General features: G+C 43.5%; 1 protein-coding gene across 11 annotated transcripts in view; it reads left to right on the top strand.

Annotated features, from left to right (window-relative positions):
- LDB2 (LIM domain binding 2) overlaps positions 1-7,277 on the top strand; it is a 383,869-nt gene extending 376,592 nt beyond the window's left edge. For 2 of the 11 annotated variants that reach the window (XM_060655370.3, XM_060655374.3), the window contains exons 7-8: positions 130-281; positions 5,920-7,277. In XM_060655370.3, the coding sequence (XP_060511353.1) occupies positions 130-281; positions 5,920-6,150 (383 nt within the window). In that variant the 3' untranslated portion in view covers positions 6,151-7,277. The other 9 variants (XM_060655376.3, XM_060655377.3, XM_060655375.3 and 6 more) reach the window with 9 other exon arrangements.
- The last annotated feature ends 10,020 nt before the right edge of the window (positions 7,278-17,297 follow it).

Here is a 17,297-nt window from a genome sequence, read left to right as displayed (position 1 = left end):
CGTGAAGCTAAAAGAAACGGCAACAATGTAGAGTCTGCTCTTTGTCATTTACAAGCACAGCTTCCTTGGGGGGCCGGTATGGTGACGGTTGCCCCAGATCTGACCCTCCATCCGTTGTCCGTATTGCAGCAGAACCCACACGGCAGCCGACAACGAAGCGGAGAAAAAGAAAAAACTCCACCAGCAGCACGTCCAACAGCAGCGCCGGGAACACCGCCAACAGCACCGGCAGCAAGAAGAAGACGCCAGCCGCCAACCTGAGTCTGTCCAGTCAGGTACCTGTAAGTCTCGCTTTCCTCTTAGGCCCGAAATCCCGCCTCCGCCTGTCCTCCGCCTGCTGGGGGCCCAGGGAAAGTCCCCTTTAGCCGCTCCTGCCTTCTGGGTTGGGGGCGGGGGAGGGCCAGGCAAGGGCAGGGGGAGGGTGGGCGGGAGGAGCTCGACCGTGGAAACCTTCCCCTGCAAACTGGGAATTAGGAAGGAATATGAAGCGTCTGTGCTGCACAGGGACCTGAATTACAGAGCCGTCAGAGGCACAGACAGGAGATGTGTCACGTAACGTTTAATTAAAAGATCACTTAGCGCCATGCCTGGCGGCAGAGAAGGGGCCCTCGGCACCATCCCCGGGGACCCCTATGCTCCACTGGAAACTAGCTTCCGGCGTTCAGGCTCCATGTTGTAATTTGACTGGGCCTTCCCAACATGGGTGCCCTTCTCATTTTGAGACTCAGGTAATTAACTCTCGGCCACTAAAATCGCAGCTCAGTGGATGCCACTTGACCCATTTCATTAGCTCAGGGGGAGGGTCCGCCCTTGGTTTGGTCTCAACTCTCCTGACCTCTTGACCCTTTCTTTCATTTCTGGGTCTTGACAGAGGAAATGGGCCGCTTAGAAGGGGGCTTCTTTGAACTCCGAGGCTGACAGCTGACGGGTGTCCCCAAATAGCGCGTTGCCCGTGTGGGCACTTTCTTCATCTCCATTTTTTTTTTTCAAGTTCTGTCCTGTCTGCCTACTTCCTTCCTGACTCCAGATTCCTCAGCCCAGTGTTAGATCATTTATCGCTTTTAAATTCTCATGCTCCTGTAAACATTTCTCGTCCCTCGTCCCCTCCACGATTACTTGTGGGTGTCCTTCTCTGCTGCCCTTGTCACATCACCCTGTCTCCCGGCGTTTGACTGTCGTTTGAACCCTGATACTTCCGTGGTGCTTCATGGCTATCCCTTGGATACCATGTCTTCGGAAATGTGTTCTATTTCTTATTACTTCCCTCAACCAGTACAATTTTACCTTTTCTCTTTCACACCTTTTTCCCTGTCTTGGTCTGTTGTCCTCATATCTCTCCCCATGTGAGAGTGGATTCTTCTTTCATGGGGATTCTCCACTTACTTCTAAATGTGTCTTTCAAATCTGGCCCCAACCCACTTTTACCCACTTTCCATCGGTCGGTTTTCTTTGGCTAGAGGCAACCCCATCAGTACCTGAGAATCACCTGGGCCACTGAGACTCTTCTCCTGTCTTCATAGACAGAGGGTATGGTTTTCATCATCACTGCACTAGAAAGAAAGGGTCATGGAGAGAGTGGCCAGCCTGTGGGGAAGGTACCATTTTAATTTTAAGACCGCTAGGAATTATAGTTTTTAAATAATGCCAGACTCACCTCTGTTTTCTGAACTGGCTAAAGAGTCAGAAAAAAAAAAAAAAATCAAAGAAAAAAAAAAAAACAGAGTCTTTTTATTAAGGTACCAATAAGTTAGGCCCACTTCTGGTTAAATTGGAAAATACACAGAGAAAATGGCCTGGTATAAATAAATCAACCCCAAAGTGCACACAAGTAGCCTATTATTCATCTACTCCTGGAGTTTTAGAAACTAACATTTGTTAGTTTCCTCTAGCAAATGGAAGTGCATTCCAGAGAACTCTGGAACTGTAGCATTGCTCCTTAAAGGCACAGTGACTGCAAGAATTCAGTTCAGTTCAACAGTTGTTTTGAGCTCCTACTATGTGCCCACACCGTACCAGATATCAGCAATACCGAGATTAAACAACCACAACAAAAACCCAGGCCCTGTCGGTCACTGAAGAGCTCAGTCTCTCCTGCCAGCTCAGTCTCCCAGTGTCAGCCAGCAGGGTACGGCACTGAGCAGGATTCTGAGGCCTTGGGTTTGGTGGGCCATCCATTGGTGATGTCTGCCTCAGGTGTAGAATAGCGGTATGTGTGTCACAGATTTCGACATCCCTAGCCTCGTCGGAAACATTTCAATTTTATTTTAAAGGGCACATAGTCTGTTCCGCTCCCTTATGCTCCTATCCTCCAAGCCAACAACTACATCTTAGTGGAGGATCCCTGTGTCGAGAGGGCTTTTAATGAAGTGAGACCCCTTGGACTTCGAGAGAACAAGGCACCATTAGAAAGCGAGAGCAGAACGCCAGCACCACCCCCGCACCATGCAATTCAAGACGTTTCAATGAAGTCAAGCTTACAGATGGCCAAGGGTGGGCAGGAAAAAGCCACCGCCACGTTAGGAAAATGTGCACATTTCGGGGTGCACTCTTGCTGAATGGACCTTCCGCGATAGGCATCGTCTGGCTTGTAGCGACCCCCTCTTTTAACCCTGTGTACTGAATTACCGACACGATTTGACTGTTGAACTAGAACGCGATCTGCAGGCACAATGGCTGCCTCGTTCGAAGGCACGGCCAGGTTCTCTGTGCCACCGTGACCACAGCTGTGGTCCGCCTGGCTGCCACGGCAGCAAACGTGCGTGTCCGGCGAGGACTAGGGTTTAATCCTTGGATTCTGCTTCTCACTCCATGAGCAGGGGCTAGGAGCGATCCCGAACTGCAGCCTCAACCCTGGGAGGGATGGAGACCTGTGTCATTCAACAGCAGTGACCCCTTCTGGCCAATTTAAGGAGAAGCATTGAGGGGCCCTGAAAGGAGTCACTTCCAGTCCTCCTCAGAGGTTGGTGGTCCTTGCACGGGGGATTAGTGAGAGGATGTGACAATGGGCGTGGCGCCTCCAGGCCTCCGGCGAGGAGCAGAGGTCTGCCTCAGGGGGAGCGAAGGGCATCCGGGGTTACCCTCAGACAGACCAGCCCTGCCTCCTGTGGGACACACGAGATAGCAGAGACGGGAAGGATAATGCAACTCTCACTACTCATGTTGAACGTTGGGGGGATTTTTAAAGATGGGGGGGTGGGGAAAACGGGGCCAACATCCGCTAGGGAGAGGCAGCCCAGAACGTGCACTGTGTCTCCGTTCGTTTTGTGTGAGGCTAACCAAGTGAGACTGCCCGAGCAGAGAACCACTCTTTGAGTCTGTAGGTTTAGAAGAAGCAGGTAGAGCCCCGTGCATGGCGGCCTAAGCGGCCTCAGGTATCTATGCACATGAGAAGCCCACGGCACACATCTGTCATAGCTTGCCATCTGTCACTCATCCGCACAGGTACACACAGGATTATGTATCTGGCTAAGGATTTTCTCGTACAATCAGGAAGGCAAATGTGGCATCACTCTGAAATTTAGGATGCTTACAACTATCCATGCCTGTTCCAAACATGACAAGCCTATATCAGTCCCATTTGAAGTGATTCAAATCACTATTTTCACAGTACTTTTCTTGAATAACTGTTATTTTCTGATGCAATGAAGGCACCTGGAGTGTCGAGAACTTTTTCTAATGTCACGCTTAAGCTGCCCTCTGATTTTTCTCCTCTGTTTCCAAATTACGCTTACCTCCTCACACTGCCCCAGCCTCTCTCGATGACCTTGGACTCACAGTACTAATGTGGACCCATGTGGTCACTTCCCACACCCTTCCCCTGCCCCGTGACACCTTATGCATGTGTTTTCCGACCCTTTCAACGTGTGCTGCACGTAAGTCATGAAATGAGATGAACCCGTGTCATCCTCTGCCCAATCTTGCCCCATTCTTCCCCCCCCCCCCACCTTTGTTCCTGATCATAAGCACTGTCTCCTAACTGCCTGTAACCAAGTGGCACTTTTTTGTCCAGAACACCCCCAACGGGTCATATGGCTAACCCGATAATGTCCCCTCCTCTCTGGAGGCCACATTCCATCTCCAGTCCTGTCGGCATTCTTGCCAATCAGAGTCTCTGTCTGTGTTGTACCTCACCTCGAGCCCTCATGAGTCTCCCCACATGTCAATGTCGTGTCTGGCTCTTCGTTGCATAGTCAGTACGTTCTTCGAAGCACACTTCTGATTGTCCTGCCAGTACCTATATTTGCTGAGTTTACCCAGCGCATGTTTGAGGCATTTACTTAATCTGGGACATATCTCTTTAAAATCATGTTTATCAAATCACAAGATCGATTAGTCAGAAAACACAGTTTGGAAATCTATTGATTATCTCCCCATAATTCTAGGGGAACCAATCAATCAGTCAATCAAGCAAACAAACAAACAAACAAGGTTTTCCACTGCAAAATCAACCAGGCGACAAGCAAGGGTTTTGTTCAATTGGCACCTTCATAATTCCAGAAAGAAACGGGAGGGCCCAATGGACCGTCTCCTGACCAAAGGCAGGATTCTCCTATACCGTCCCAGGAAAGCCTGTCTTGCCCCAGTGAAGACAAAATTTTCGCCCAGTTACCAAGGCATTTCATCAAATTAGCCTCCGCATCAGGAAACACACCCTTACGTCTCCAAAAGCATCTGGCTCAGCCCTGCTTGTTTTGGCAGAGGCGGAAGCTGATGGCCTTGGGCACTCGCCTGGAGTCACCGCACTTTTGAGTAGATTATTGCTCACAGCCTGCCCAGCAAGTATCACCCAGTATCACCTGACAGGTGTCCTGTCCCATGCCCAGGTCACCCACCAACCCCATACAGCCCCCTCTGAACCAAGAGGCCGGAGCCGTGCCCTGTGTATGCCCCCTTCTCCCCTGGCCCCGGGCCTCTCCAGCTGTGGCCTCCACGATGCTCCCGGCTACAGTAGGTGGCTTCCTTGTTTGCATGGAAGGACAATCTGTGCTTAAAGGAGTGATTAGATGGATTCTTCTTGCACGCTTCCATTTCTGATGACTGCCAGCTTCATCAATGTAATTATAATTAGTGCTCTTCTTCTTCCTTTTATGGCACCAGCTGGACAGACTGGTTCTCTTGACTGCCCAGATTGGTGGCAGGGTTGCCTGTGTGGGGATAGGTGACAGGCACCATGAAATAACAGATGGTAAATTCAGGGCTTGTTGGCAATCAGCAGGTTTTTGCTAATGACTTAATTAGCTATGCAAATTGTCAAATCAGTGTGAACATTGTTTTTATCGAAAACTTTACCTAAATTAATTACCATAATTAAGTAGCAGAATGTCAAGGATATTGGCTGCATAAAAGGGCCTGGCTGAGTGGAAAAAAGAGAGATTCTGCCTTCAATTAAAATGTATACCGTCCTTGGGACAGAGAGAACGCCATTTGGAATGAGTTGCGTGAATACTGCAGAATTGCACCCTCCCCCTGTTGGCTGCTAGTCTGAAGCCATTCAGAGGCCCTAACATAAAAAGTGGCGGATTTTGGGAGGTAGTGGAGAGCACCCAGCAGAAGGTTCCACAGCCCTCTCTCTAAAAGTCCCCAACGTCGGCAAGTTAAAAGCGTGGATTTTTTTAATCTTGAAAAATCCATTTTTTTATTTCTGCAGATTGCTAGCATTGCTCGTTCTCCGGTGTCAGGCTGCGCACTAAGGACATAAACTCGCGTGGTTGTTCCACGTCAGGAGGCAATGTTTATTTCCTGTAGAAATCCAATATGCGTCTCGCCCCCGCCCCCCCGACTTTGAGACTTGACCCCCGGTGCACAGTACACGAGCGTGTCTGTCCTAGACCCCCCCCCCCCAGCTCCTCCCGCTAGTGTTTTAAGCTGAGCTTCTCTGTCCCAAGGTTTCCCTGTAATAATGTCAGCTGCTGTTCACAGGATGTGATGGTGGTAGGCGAACCAACCTTGATGGGAGGTGAGTTTGGGGACGAGGACGAAAGGCTAATCACTAGATTAGAAAACACGCAATATGACGCGGCCAACGGCGTGGACGACGAGGAAGACTTCAACAGCCCCCCGGCCCTGGGGAACAGCAGCCCGTGGAGCAGTAAACCCCCCGCCGCTCAAGAGACCAAATCAGAAAACGCCCCACCCCAGGCTCCCCAGTGACACTGACCCGCACCCGCACCCGCACCCGCCGTCAGTAGGTCGTGGGGCACGCTCACGCTTGCAGATCCTTGCTTGCAGGAGAGGAAGGAGGAGAAATAAAAAAACTCTTCCACGCAAATACCTGTTTCTAAACCACAATGATCTGAGTTTGGGTTTCGTTGTTCTTTCTTTTTTTCTTTTTTGAATTGAGAGGATCGTTCCAATAAACGTCCCTGACCCTTCCCTGGAGGCCTTCACAGGTAACACAGAGAGTGGCACTGATCTTAATGAAAAGAGCGAAAGCTCGCGCTTCTCCGGGCTCGGTGTTAACCGCGTGTTTGTTAATTACACCCCACCCCCAACCCCACCCCGACGAAGGCCATATTGTCAATACGCCCTCAGTGCTCAGGGTCTCGTTATATGCCGACCCTAACTACAGATGACTTTTTAATATTGTAAAATATTTTCTGCTTTTTGACTTGCATCTGAGAGTTTCTTGTTTCAGTAAAAAAAGAAAAGAAAAAAAATCAGCCTTTGGACAGTAATTTAAATGTGTCCTTATTATTATTTTTTTCCTTCACCTTTTCTTTCATTGGGTAACAGCTAAGAGGGCCTTGCAGGGTAATTATTGGGTGAGCTCATGTCAGTCGGTTCTCCAACCCCAGCTGGTTCAATTGAGCCCAAGGGCTGAAACAAGAAATGTGTTTTTGTCATCGAAGACACCAAGGCAGATTTTTATGTAAAGACAGACACCTGGCCCCTCGAGAACCTACTCGTTTGTAAAATTGCTGTTGATCCAAATCTTTTCAAGCCATGTAATCCATTAATTTTGTGGGCAGTTTAATAAATCTGAAACTTTTTTGTGTTTTTTATGGTATCTGAGTTGACTGTTGTTTCCTTTCATGGTATATTTCTTGTATAATATTTTGTAAAGCCCTCACCTGGTTTCTTTTATGGGGATTCTTCTTTGGGGGCAATTCCAGTGTATTTATGTGAAACTTTATAAGAGAACTAATTTTTCCATTTGCATATTAATATGTTCTTCCACACATGTAAAGACACAGTGGCTCCGTGTGTTATAAAACAGCTGTATTTTATGTATGCTTTACTGATAAGTGTGCCAATAATAAACTGTGTTAACGACCAAAGCAACTGTGTCTGGCTGTTTGTGAGCGTTTGGCGAGGGCTTGGGGGGGGCGGCGGGGGGAGAAATCTGCCCACGATCATGAGAAGTGTTGAGCCTGGATTTATTGCCCAGAGTCCAAATGGAGTGGAATTGTGACAGCCACGCCATCCTTTGTAAAGTCTGATTCCTTTCCCTGCTCACTGTGGTTCAGTTGGGCAGATGCGTGAGAGTCTGTGTGCTGGGCACATGCTTGCCGTGGACACAACAATGAGAAAGCAAGAACTGGCCTGTGCTGCAGCTTGGCAAGTGGAGGAGGGGGGGGGCTTCCCCACAAGTGTTGATTCTGCACCAAACAGCCCTTCTTAAGGTCCACAGATACTATTTCAGCTAATCCCCAAAGCTTCACAGAGTTGGCATTGCTATCTCCATTTTTAAAGATCAATGTCTTGCTTGCCCATTTTTCCAAAAAGTTGCTGTATGAGACTACAGAAAATTCACTTGAGGACGTGTTTCTTAAAAGAAATTTCCTCGTGTTTTTCCACTTTGTTTTCCACCAGTGAGGAAGATGAGAGAAGAAGTCAGCATTTGTTGGATGTGTATTAAGTGCCGGGTGATTTTAATTTATCATCTTGGCAAATTCTGGAAAGGCGAATTTGAAAAAGAGAAGTTATGGGAGGCCACGTGTCTTAGGCTGGGATTCCCAGAAGCAGAGCCTGAGATCAGGATGTGGGGGCACAAGATTATTGAAGGAGTGTTCTTCAGGTAAAAACAAAAGGAAAAAAGAAAAAAGGGGCTGTCGGTTACCTGGGGCATCCATCAGGTCTGCCCCTCAGATCTCTTTCTGGGACAGAGGGGCATGCTCCTCTCTTGGCAGACTCTGGAAAAAGTGAAAAGAAGTTAGGCCAAATCACACATACGCCTGCTCACCCTGCATCCGCTGGCCGAAGCAAGTTGCAAGGATAAGCCTCACATCGGTGGGGGTGGGGAAATATACACTCCCTCCTGCAAAGTCCCGTGGCAAAGGGTATGAATAAACAAGTGGGAATCTAGTCAACCACTGGTGACCTACACAATGTTGCCTGAAGAAACGTCTAATTATTTGCCAACACTTCAAAACTGATTTTGGAATTAAAATTTCGTGCTGCTCCTAACAAATCGTATCGAACAACAATGCAAAAAAAATTAACGAAGATTCCCATTTCTGAATCCCTGGATGGTGACAGTTGGCTGGTGTCAAGGCATGACTACCCTGCTTGGATGCCGTCCACCGTGGCACACTTGACCCATCTCATGCACTCCACCTGGCTGGCTTCCACAGGCTACCGTATCTATTACACCCATGCTCTCTGCTCCTTAAAACCACGTTCGGAAGTCAACATCATTGGCTCTATTTTACAGATGTGCAGACTAATGTTCAAGCAGGTTAGGTGAGCCCGTTTGCCACGAAGCTGGTAAGTACTAAAGTGGGCTTGCAGGGCCAAAGTCAGTGCTCCTTTCAGCAAGCCACACTGGTTTAGTGGTAGTGGGTCAGCCTCTGTGGATTAGGTTAGGAACGTGGCAAGCACGATCGCATTGAATCTTTGCACTGTTCCTGTGGGCAAGGTAAAGTTCTCCTCCTCCATTTGGCAGCTGGTACTCAGAGCAGTTAAACAGCTTCCCCAAAGTCATGGAGGTCACAAGTGACAACATCATGTCACCTTGACTCTCTGAACCACTTTATTAGACTTACTGTCATGTACACGGTCTGCATGTTGGGTGTTTGGAGGTGTTCTCTGGCCTGGGAGAGGGGTCCTGGCATCCACCTTTCTACCATTTGCTGTGTATTTTCAGGGGTTGTTGAGGAGTCTGCCAGAGATCAAGAATTGCCACTGACCTGGTAATGGAACAAAGTGGGGAGGCCCCCTTTAAGACCTTGAAATCTCAAGGGCATCTGACAAGGGATTTAGAAATAAGTGACCCAGTCCCTGCAGGAAATTTTTTCTCTCTCCATTTCTTTTTAACCTCGAGGTGAGCATTTAATGCAATAGGAAGACACAACTTGCACTGATACTACACGGGGTGGGCCGCAGAGGGAACAAGGTCAACAATATCAATGTCCCTAAATCAGGATTGGCAGCATCCTTGAGAAATTCATTTTATAATGGGATACCTTTCCATTCTCCGTAGAAACAATTACCAGGGTTTTTTGTTTGTTTGTTTGTTTCTGATTAAGTAATACATGCTCATTGTAGATCATTTGAACACACAGGAACAAGAAGAAAAGTAATTCCACTGCCCCAATATAAGCATTGCTAATACTCTGATACTTATCTTTCCAGTTTTATTCTTGGCTCATATACATTACAATGTTGATAAGATACAGAATAGACAATGATGTATCCTGCCCTTTCATATAATATCGTCTCATGAGCCACCTCTGTTAACTATTCTTTAAAAACATGATTTTAATTTCCACGTAATGACCCACTAATGGAATATACCATAATGTATTAAGCCATTTATTTATGGCTGGTCAACTCCCTTTTTTACATCTCATTAGAATTTCATAATCATTAACAAACTGGTCCAAGGTTGATTAGAGTTTGTTAAATCAAAATTCACTTATTGGGTATTTGCCACGTGCCCAGCACCATTCTGAGCGTTGTATGGGATTCCTGTACCTGGTCCCACCCTCAAAGTGCTTATAATTCACTTGGGATAGAGAACAAGTACATAAAATGCTGTCCAAGCATATAAGGCTGAATCTATTCAGAGGATCAACAAAGCACAGAGAATAAAACCTCTAGGAGTTTAAAGGCATTTGATTCACACTCATTGTGTTCTACCACGTCTGCGTCTTGCTTTGCATCTCACTTCGTCTTTACCACAGCCGGAGGATATGGGTGTTTTGTCCAGGAAGCTCAGAGAAGTTGAACACCTTGCCCAAGGTCACATAGATAGAAAATGCCAAGGTCAAGTTTGAACCAACACATGACTCCAAAGCCTGTTCTTTTGCTGGTATGCCACAGGAAATCCCTCGGGGAAACAGCAAATGCTGTGACTGAGTGTTGGCAGGAATGACTTCGTGACAGAGCAAGAGGGGACAATGCATCGATACGCGCACCCACATCTGAGTGTCTGGCTGACTCTCACAATTCGCTCTCTGGCTTCGTCTTTTATCCATCACTGCTGTCAAGATGATGTCTCTGATCGCCGGGGATATTGAGGAGTTTGGGTTTTGAACAAAACCTAATGTATCAGCACTCTTGCTGTTTACGTCAAGGTATTTTCAGCACTTGAAGCCATTAAGCTGGAAAAGGCATTAAAAGGTTATTAAAACTATAAATTAAGGGAACTGGTGAAGCATTGTCTATGGCCTTGCCCAGCCCTACCTTCTCCTCCATTCCTATTCTTTCCAGAACTTCACCATCTTGGACAAAGAAAACATTTCTTCTTTCTCAACGACTTCCAAAGAATTTCTGGAAAGTATTGATTCCTGAGTTAAGCAAACCTGTTTTGAAGGAAGTTCTTCTTTGTGTCTCTTCCAGAGTGGACATGAGGTATCTTGAGCTCTTCTCCAATAGGAAGCCATTCTTTCTCTTTTAATTCTTAATTTGTTAAAAGTAGTATTCGCTCCTTGGGGGTTTGCAAATTCTTCTGTTATGAAAGTGTTAATGTTTTCGGAAAGATCTGCAAAAAGTCTCAAACGGTTGTGAAACGGCTTTAACTCCTGAAGCCCGCCTGAAGTCCATTGTCACAAAAGTGAAAACTTCTATTTCGTAGAAAAAGTGAATTTTGGAAAACCTGGGCACTATCTAAGGGATCAAACACCTTTCACTTCCTCTAGCCAGTACCGACCAATATTGGCAAGTCCTGTTGTTCCAGGAGAGGTTCTGAGGAGCTCGCTCAGGGAGAAGAAGGGTGTGAATATTGGCAAAGCCTACCAGTGAGGTGAAGGAGGGCTCAGATTTCCCTGGATTTGCCTTTCTGCCCTAAATCACAAAGCATTTCAAAGGTAGAGGCCTCTGGAATTCCCAGGATTGTTTTCCTAGGATAGAAAACCCTGCTTTCCCCTTTCCCCATTTAGCACTAAATGTCCCTCATCCTGGGAAATTCCTCACTTCCAGGCAGCCCAGCCCATATGTGCAGCAAAACAGACAAATGCATAATCAGTGGGCACTGCTACAAAGCATCTTTTGCATTCCAGGCACCTCGCACACCCACTCTGGGAAGGAAGGGGGGCATTAGTGTTATTGTTTTACTGGTAGGAAAACTGAGGTGAAGAAACATTAAGGAAAATGCCCAAGGACCCCGAGCAAATAAGCAACAGAACTTAGATGCAATCTCAGGTGTGACTGGCTCACAGCCTGTGCTTTCTCTGCTACATCGATGGCTTTGAACTCTTATTCTAAATAAGACCAAGGGAAGTGCAATATATAAAGTTAACTAAGAGAAACAGTCAAGCGTCAGAGACCGTGAAACCCAGAAAAAATCCTGAAGAACCAGAGTCTTGGTTGTACAAGTCAGGTCTACACCTGTATTCTCCCACTGTCACTAGGCTTCAAGAGAACACCACTGGCTCAGTCACGCTAACGATCGAAAAAGCTGCTGTGCGCTATGGCATTTGGCCGATGAGGAAGTATTCAGACAAATGACATTGGGAACCTACCACAGATAGCCAAGGTTTATCCCAGCTGGCCCAATGAAAACGTCCCTTTCCATTGCAATGGAGACTAATCCAGCCTGTCTTAATGACTGGCCTGTAGTTTTGCTGAAGTCCAGAAAGCAGTTAGCAATATCTATGGCCCCTTTGCACTCAATCCAGTTACTTCTGCAACTGGGTTTGGGCAGTTTGCATTTGCCAAGTGCACTTTGGGAGATTCTTTACAAATAATTAGAAAAGAAAGTTGTGTGGGGTGGGGGGAGGCGTCTCCAGGGTGGGCCCTTCTCTAACTCAACCCTCTACACAACACCACCACCCAAGAGTGACAGAATGTTGCTTACCTCTCACTGCAGAACTCAGACAATGAGGTGGCAATAATCCCCAGGCTATCATTTTTAATGGAAGGACACAGTACTTTTTATTTTATTTTTAACTTAATTTCAAGTTAGTCAACATACAGTGTAGCATTGTTTTCAGCAGTAGAACCCAGTGATTCATCACTTACGTATAACACCCTGTGCTCATCCCAACAAGTTCCCTCGGTAATGCTTATCACCCAGTTAGCCCGTCCCCCCACCCACCTCCCCTCCAGCAACCCTCAGTTTGTTCTCTGTGTTTAAGAGTCTCTTATGGTTTGCCTCCCTCTCTGTTTTTATCTTATTTTATTTTTCCTTCCCGTCCCCTATGTTCATCTGTTGTGTTTCTTAAATTCCACATATGGGTGAAATCGTATCTGTCTTTGACTTATTTTGCTTAACATAATTCATTCTAGTCTCATCCATGTGGTTGCAAATGGAAAGATTTAATTCTTTTTGACCAAGTATATTCCATTGTACATATATACCACATCGTCTTTATCCATTCATATCAGTTGATGGACATTTGGGGGTCTTTCCACAGTTTGGCTATGGTTGATAGCTCTGCTATACACATTGGGGTGTGTGTGCCCCTTTGAATCGGCATTTTTGTATCCTTTGGATAAATACCTAGTAGTGCAATTGCTGGATCATAGGGTAGTTCTATTTTTAATTTTTTGAGGAACTCTCCATACTGTTTTCCAGAGCAGCTGCACCAGTTTGCATTGTCACCAACGGTGCAAAAGGGTTCCTCTTTCTCCCCTTCCTCGTCAACATCTGTTGATTCCGGAGTTGTTAGTTTTAGCCACCCTGACAGGTGTGAGGTGGTATCTCGTGGTTTTGATGATGAGTGATGTTGAGCATCTTTTCATGTGTCTATTAGCCATCTGGATGGCTTCTTTGGAAAAGTGTCTGCTCACGTCTTCTGCCCATTTCTTCACTGGGTGATTTAGTTGTTGGGTGTTGAGTTTGATAAGTTCTTTATAGATTTCGGATACTAACCCTTTATTGGATATGTCATTTGCAAATATCTTCTCCCATTCCATCGGTTGCCTTTTAATTTTGTTGATTGTTTCCTTCACTGTACAGAAGCTTTTTATCTTGAGGAGGTCCTAATAGTTCACTTTTGCCTGTTTCTTTTGCTTCTGGAGACATGTCTAGTAAGAAGTTGCTGTGGCTGAGGTCAAAGAGATTGTTCCGGTTTTCCCCTCTAGAATCTTGACGGTTTTCTGTTTTACATTTAGGTCTTTCGTCCATTTTGAACTTATTTTTGTGTATGGTGTAAGGAAGTGAGAACCCATTATTCTTTCAAAGAGAGTAAATTGTCTCCACTAGCAAATTGAATCTCCCTAGCCGTTGAGACCACCGACATCCTTCATTCTTTACGTCCTTTCAATATGTGCACAAGGTTGGCTCCACAGTTTAAAGAACCAGACTAATTCTTGCTTCGTAGTCCCAGGAAAGAGGTTCCTGGATAACTTCTGATTTAAAATGACTCCCAGTTTACCACGACTTCTATCCACTGCCCTTGAACCAGAGGACAACTGACGTTACAACCATCAAAACCAAATACAGAAGGCACTGTCCAAAACATTTTTGAAAATGAAGAGCGATGAGGGGAGCCGGACCCTAAGATATCCCAAAGCGGAGCGTAAATGAGCCCGGAAGCGGACGCACCAGGGGAGCTCAGAAACACATCAGCACATATATCTGAATTCGGGGTATTTTACATTTATGAGAAAAGGATGGGATTAAATATCAGTTAATTGATTGGCTATACATTTCAAAATGATTATCTTACTTTAGTCCACATGTAAAAATTTCAGGTGAATTAAAGACTTCAACGTAAGACAACAAAAGCAGTAGAAGAAAACAGCAAATCATTAAAATAGGAATTTAGAAATACCTCTCTTCTCTAAACACCAAGACTATAAAGATGGTTTCATTTTGTTTTGTCAATACATACATTTGGTAGACAATATTGACTTGTGAAGCGTCTGAACTCCAGAGAGAGTTAGACCTGTGTCCATACCCTGATCTTGACACTTATTGGCTCCGGGACCTGGGGCAAATTAGTCGCCTTCTCTGACTCCCTGTGCCTTCTCTGTAAAAAAAACCTGTTTAATAGTTCCGACTCAAAAGGTTATATTGTGAATTAAATGTGATATGATATGTAAGATGTAACACATACGAAGAAATCAATTATCATTACGAATTATTAATATTTTTATGGTAAAAGACATAAAGTGAATTTCAAGAACATATAAAAGTTAGAAAAGACAAGACAATATAAACAAGGGCAGGGTTAAGAGTTATGATAATAAGCTTAACAAATTTAAACTCCTCTGTTAAAAGGCAAGCCACAAAAGAGAGACTGAGACGGAAAGAATCGATGCTCAGCAATAAAGAAAAGATGCATGAAAGTAAAAATGACCCACAATGACAATGAAAAGGCTGGGAAATGATTTATGAGTTACACATAAACAAAAAGAAATCGAGAGTTAAAATATTAATTTTAGGGACACTTGGCTGGCTCAGTTGGTGGAACGTGAGACTCTTGATGTCCAAGTTGTAGGTTCATACCTTACGTTGGGTGTAGAGATTATTTAGACATTTTAAAAAATATTAATTTTAGACAAGTTAAAATCTGTCTTAAAAATTGTGAATTTTATATTGATTAAAAGTGCCACTATATTACAAGTAACATAACATTAAAATATAAAGACTGATAGAATCAGGAATTTGAATACTGCACAATAGAATATTAAATAATGTAATCAGGTTGAAATAATAGACACGTATTTATCTTTAGACAGATAATTAACAAGTATGCCACGTTTTGATGTAATATATGCAAAAACTTTCCAAACAATAAGTCCAAAAAAAAAAAAAAGCCTTAAGGCATTTTTCCAGTGTGGTAACTATACAGTTTGCCTACTTTGATCACAATATAATGACACAAATGTTTAACAGAAATGTAGACAAAATGTTCTTAACCAGACATTTAAAAATTTAAGATGTTCTCCCAAATAACAATTGGATCATGGAAAAAATAAAATTAATATGCACATGCTATCTTGAAATAAGAAAGTTGAAACCATTGCTCATAAAAACCTATGGTATTTTTTCCTATTCTATTTTCTGGTTATTGCTATGATTTTTGTACACTGATGTCTTCATTGGACAACTTTACTGAATTTTCTCATTAATTCTAATAGTTTTTCATTTCATTCTCTTGTGCTTTTTAAAGTGTATAACCAATTTGCCTGTGACTATTGAAAATTTTCTATCTTTCCAATAGATGTATCTTCTGTTTTCATTACTTTGCTTAATGCACTGGCTAAAATTTAAACTGTGTTAAATAGTGATGGTGATTACAGGCATTTTTGTATTAATCTTGGTTTCAATGAAATTGATTCTTATGTGTTTCTTCATTTAACATAATGCTGTCAATCCTATGATATGTAGACAATATTTTCAGATTTTCTAATCCTTGTCACTCAGTCACCAAGAGAAGTTAAATTTCAGCAAATGCCATTTTGTCAACTAAAGACATCATCAAGTTTACTTTTCCCTGTTGTGCTATTAGTGAGATATATGTTGTGGATTTATTTCCTAACTTCACTAGGTTAAACTCTACTTGGTCATGGTAGATTATTCTCTTAATATGCTGTTACATGATATTTGTTATTATTTCACTTATGCTGCATAGGTCTGTGTTCAGAGTGGAACTAGGCTATTGTTTTCTTCCTTTGTTCTATTTTTACTCCATTATGCCATCAGAATTATGCTATCTGCATAGAATGAGCTTGAAAGTGCCCTATCTTTTCTGGATTCTGTAATAGTTTGTATAGTTTAGGTGTAACTATAGGACCCCAGAGTGCTTTTGAAAGCACTATAATGATTTGTCTTCAGAGATTTAAGTTCACTTCAAACTGATATAAGAATTAATTAATTTCTGTTGTTATTTTTAGGAGTATTTTCTATTTTGTTTTTCTAACCTTTATTTCCCTGGGCTTTTGGGATTTGAATTGAAGCTTGACTCTTTAATATTCATTCTTTGTTGTTTGAGAACGATACACTTTGAAACTAATAATTTCCATCTAGTGACAGTGTTTGAGGGTCCCTCAAGTTTTTATAAGAATTAACACTCTCACTGTTATTTTTCCCATTGTGTTTATTCAATATTTTTCAATTTATTTACATATTAAAATGAGGATAATGGTTGAGAAATTGAATGAAGTAACATAGGTAGAAGAAAATACCTGAAAAGGTAAGAGGCACATAGTAAGAATATAAGAAAGTTAGCCATTTTAAAAGTTTTGCCTAATCAAAACAAAATGGCAACCCAGGTCTGCTAAAGTCTAGCAGGGTCCAGTCCTAGAAGGTTACCTAGAAGGTTATCATTAAGTGTCCAGGCCCAGCATTCATGAAAGCACATGTTTCCATGTGTGATATTTGCTGGGTCTCTGACTTTTCATAACAAGACAGAAAATGATAGATGTGGCTATCAGAAAAAAAATACAGAATTATTTTTTACAACAGCTTTACTGAAATATAATTTACAAAACATATAATGTATCTATTTAAAATATACAGTTCAGTGTTTTTTAGTGCATTCATAGAATTGAGCCACCATAACTGCAATCAATTTTAGAACATTTTCATCATACTCCGCCAAAACCCCGTACCCGTAAGCAGTCACTCCGCTTTTCCCACAGCCAGCCCATCATAAGCCCTAGGCAACCACTAATCCACTTTCTATCTCTATAAACCTACCTCTTCTGGACATTTCATAAAAGTGGAATCATATAATCTGTGGTCTTTTGTGACTGATTTCTTTCATATAGAATGATGTTTTCAAGGTTCATCCATGTTGTAGCATGTATCAGTGCTTTATTCTCTTTATCACCATATTCCACTTAATGGATGTACATATTCATAAACCATTCATTAACTGATGAACATTTGGGTTGTTTTTACTTCAGGCTATTGTGAATAATGTCACTATGCCCATATGTGTACAAAATTTTTAGGTGGATAT

The sequence above is a fragment of the Panthera onca genome, chromosome B1 (genome assembly GCF_046562875.1).
Source record: "Panthera onca isolate mPanOnc1 chromosome B1, mPanOnc1 haplotype 2, whole genome shotgun sequence".
Taxonomy (NCBI): Eukaryota; Metazoa; Chordata; class Mammalia; order Carnivora; family Felidae; genus Panthera; species Panthera onca.
The sequence above is the reverse complement of the archived record's forward strand: the minus strand, read 5'-3'. Positions and strand labels throughout refer to the sequence as shown.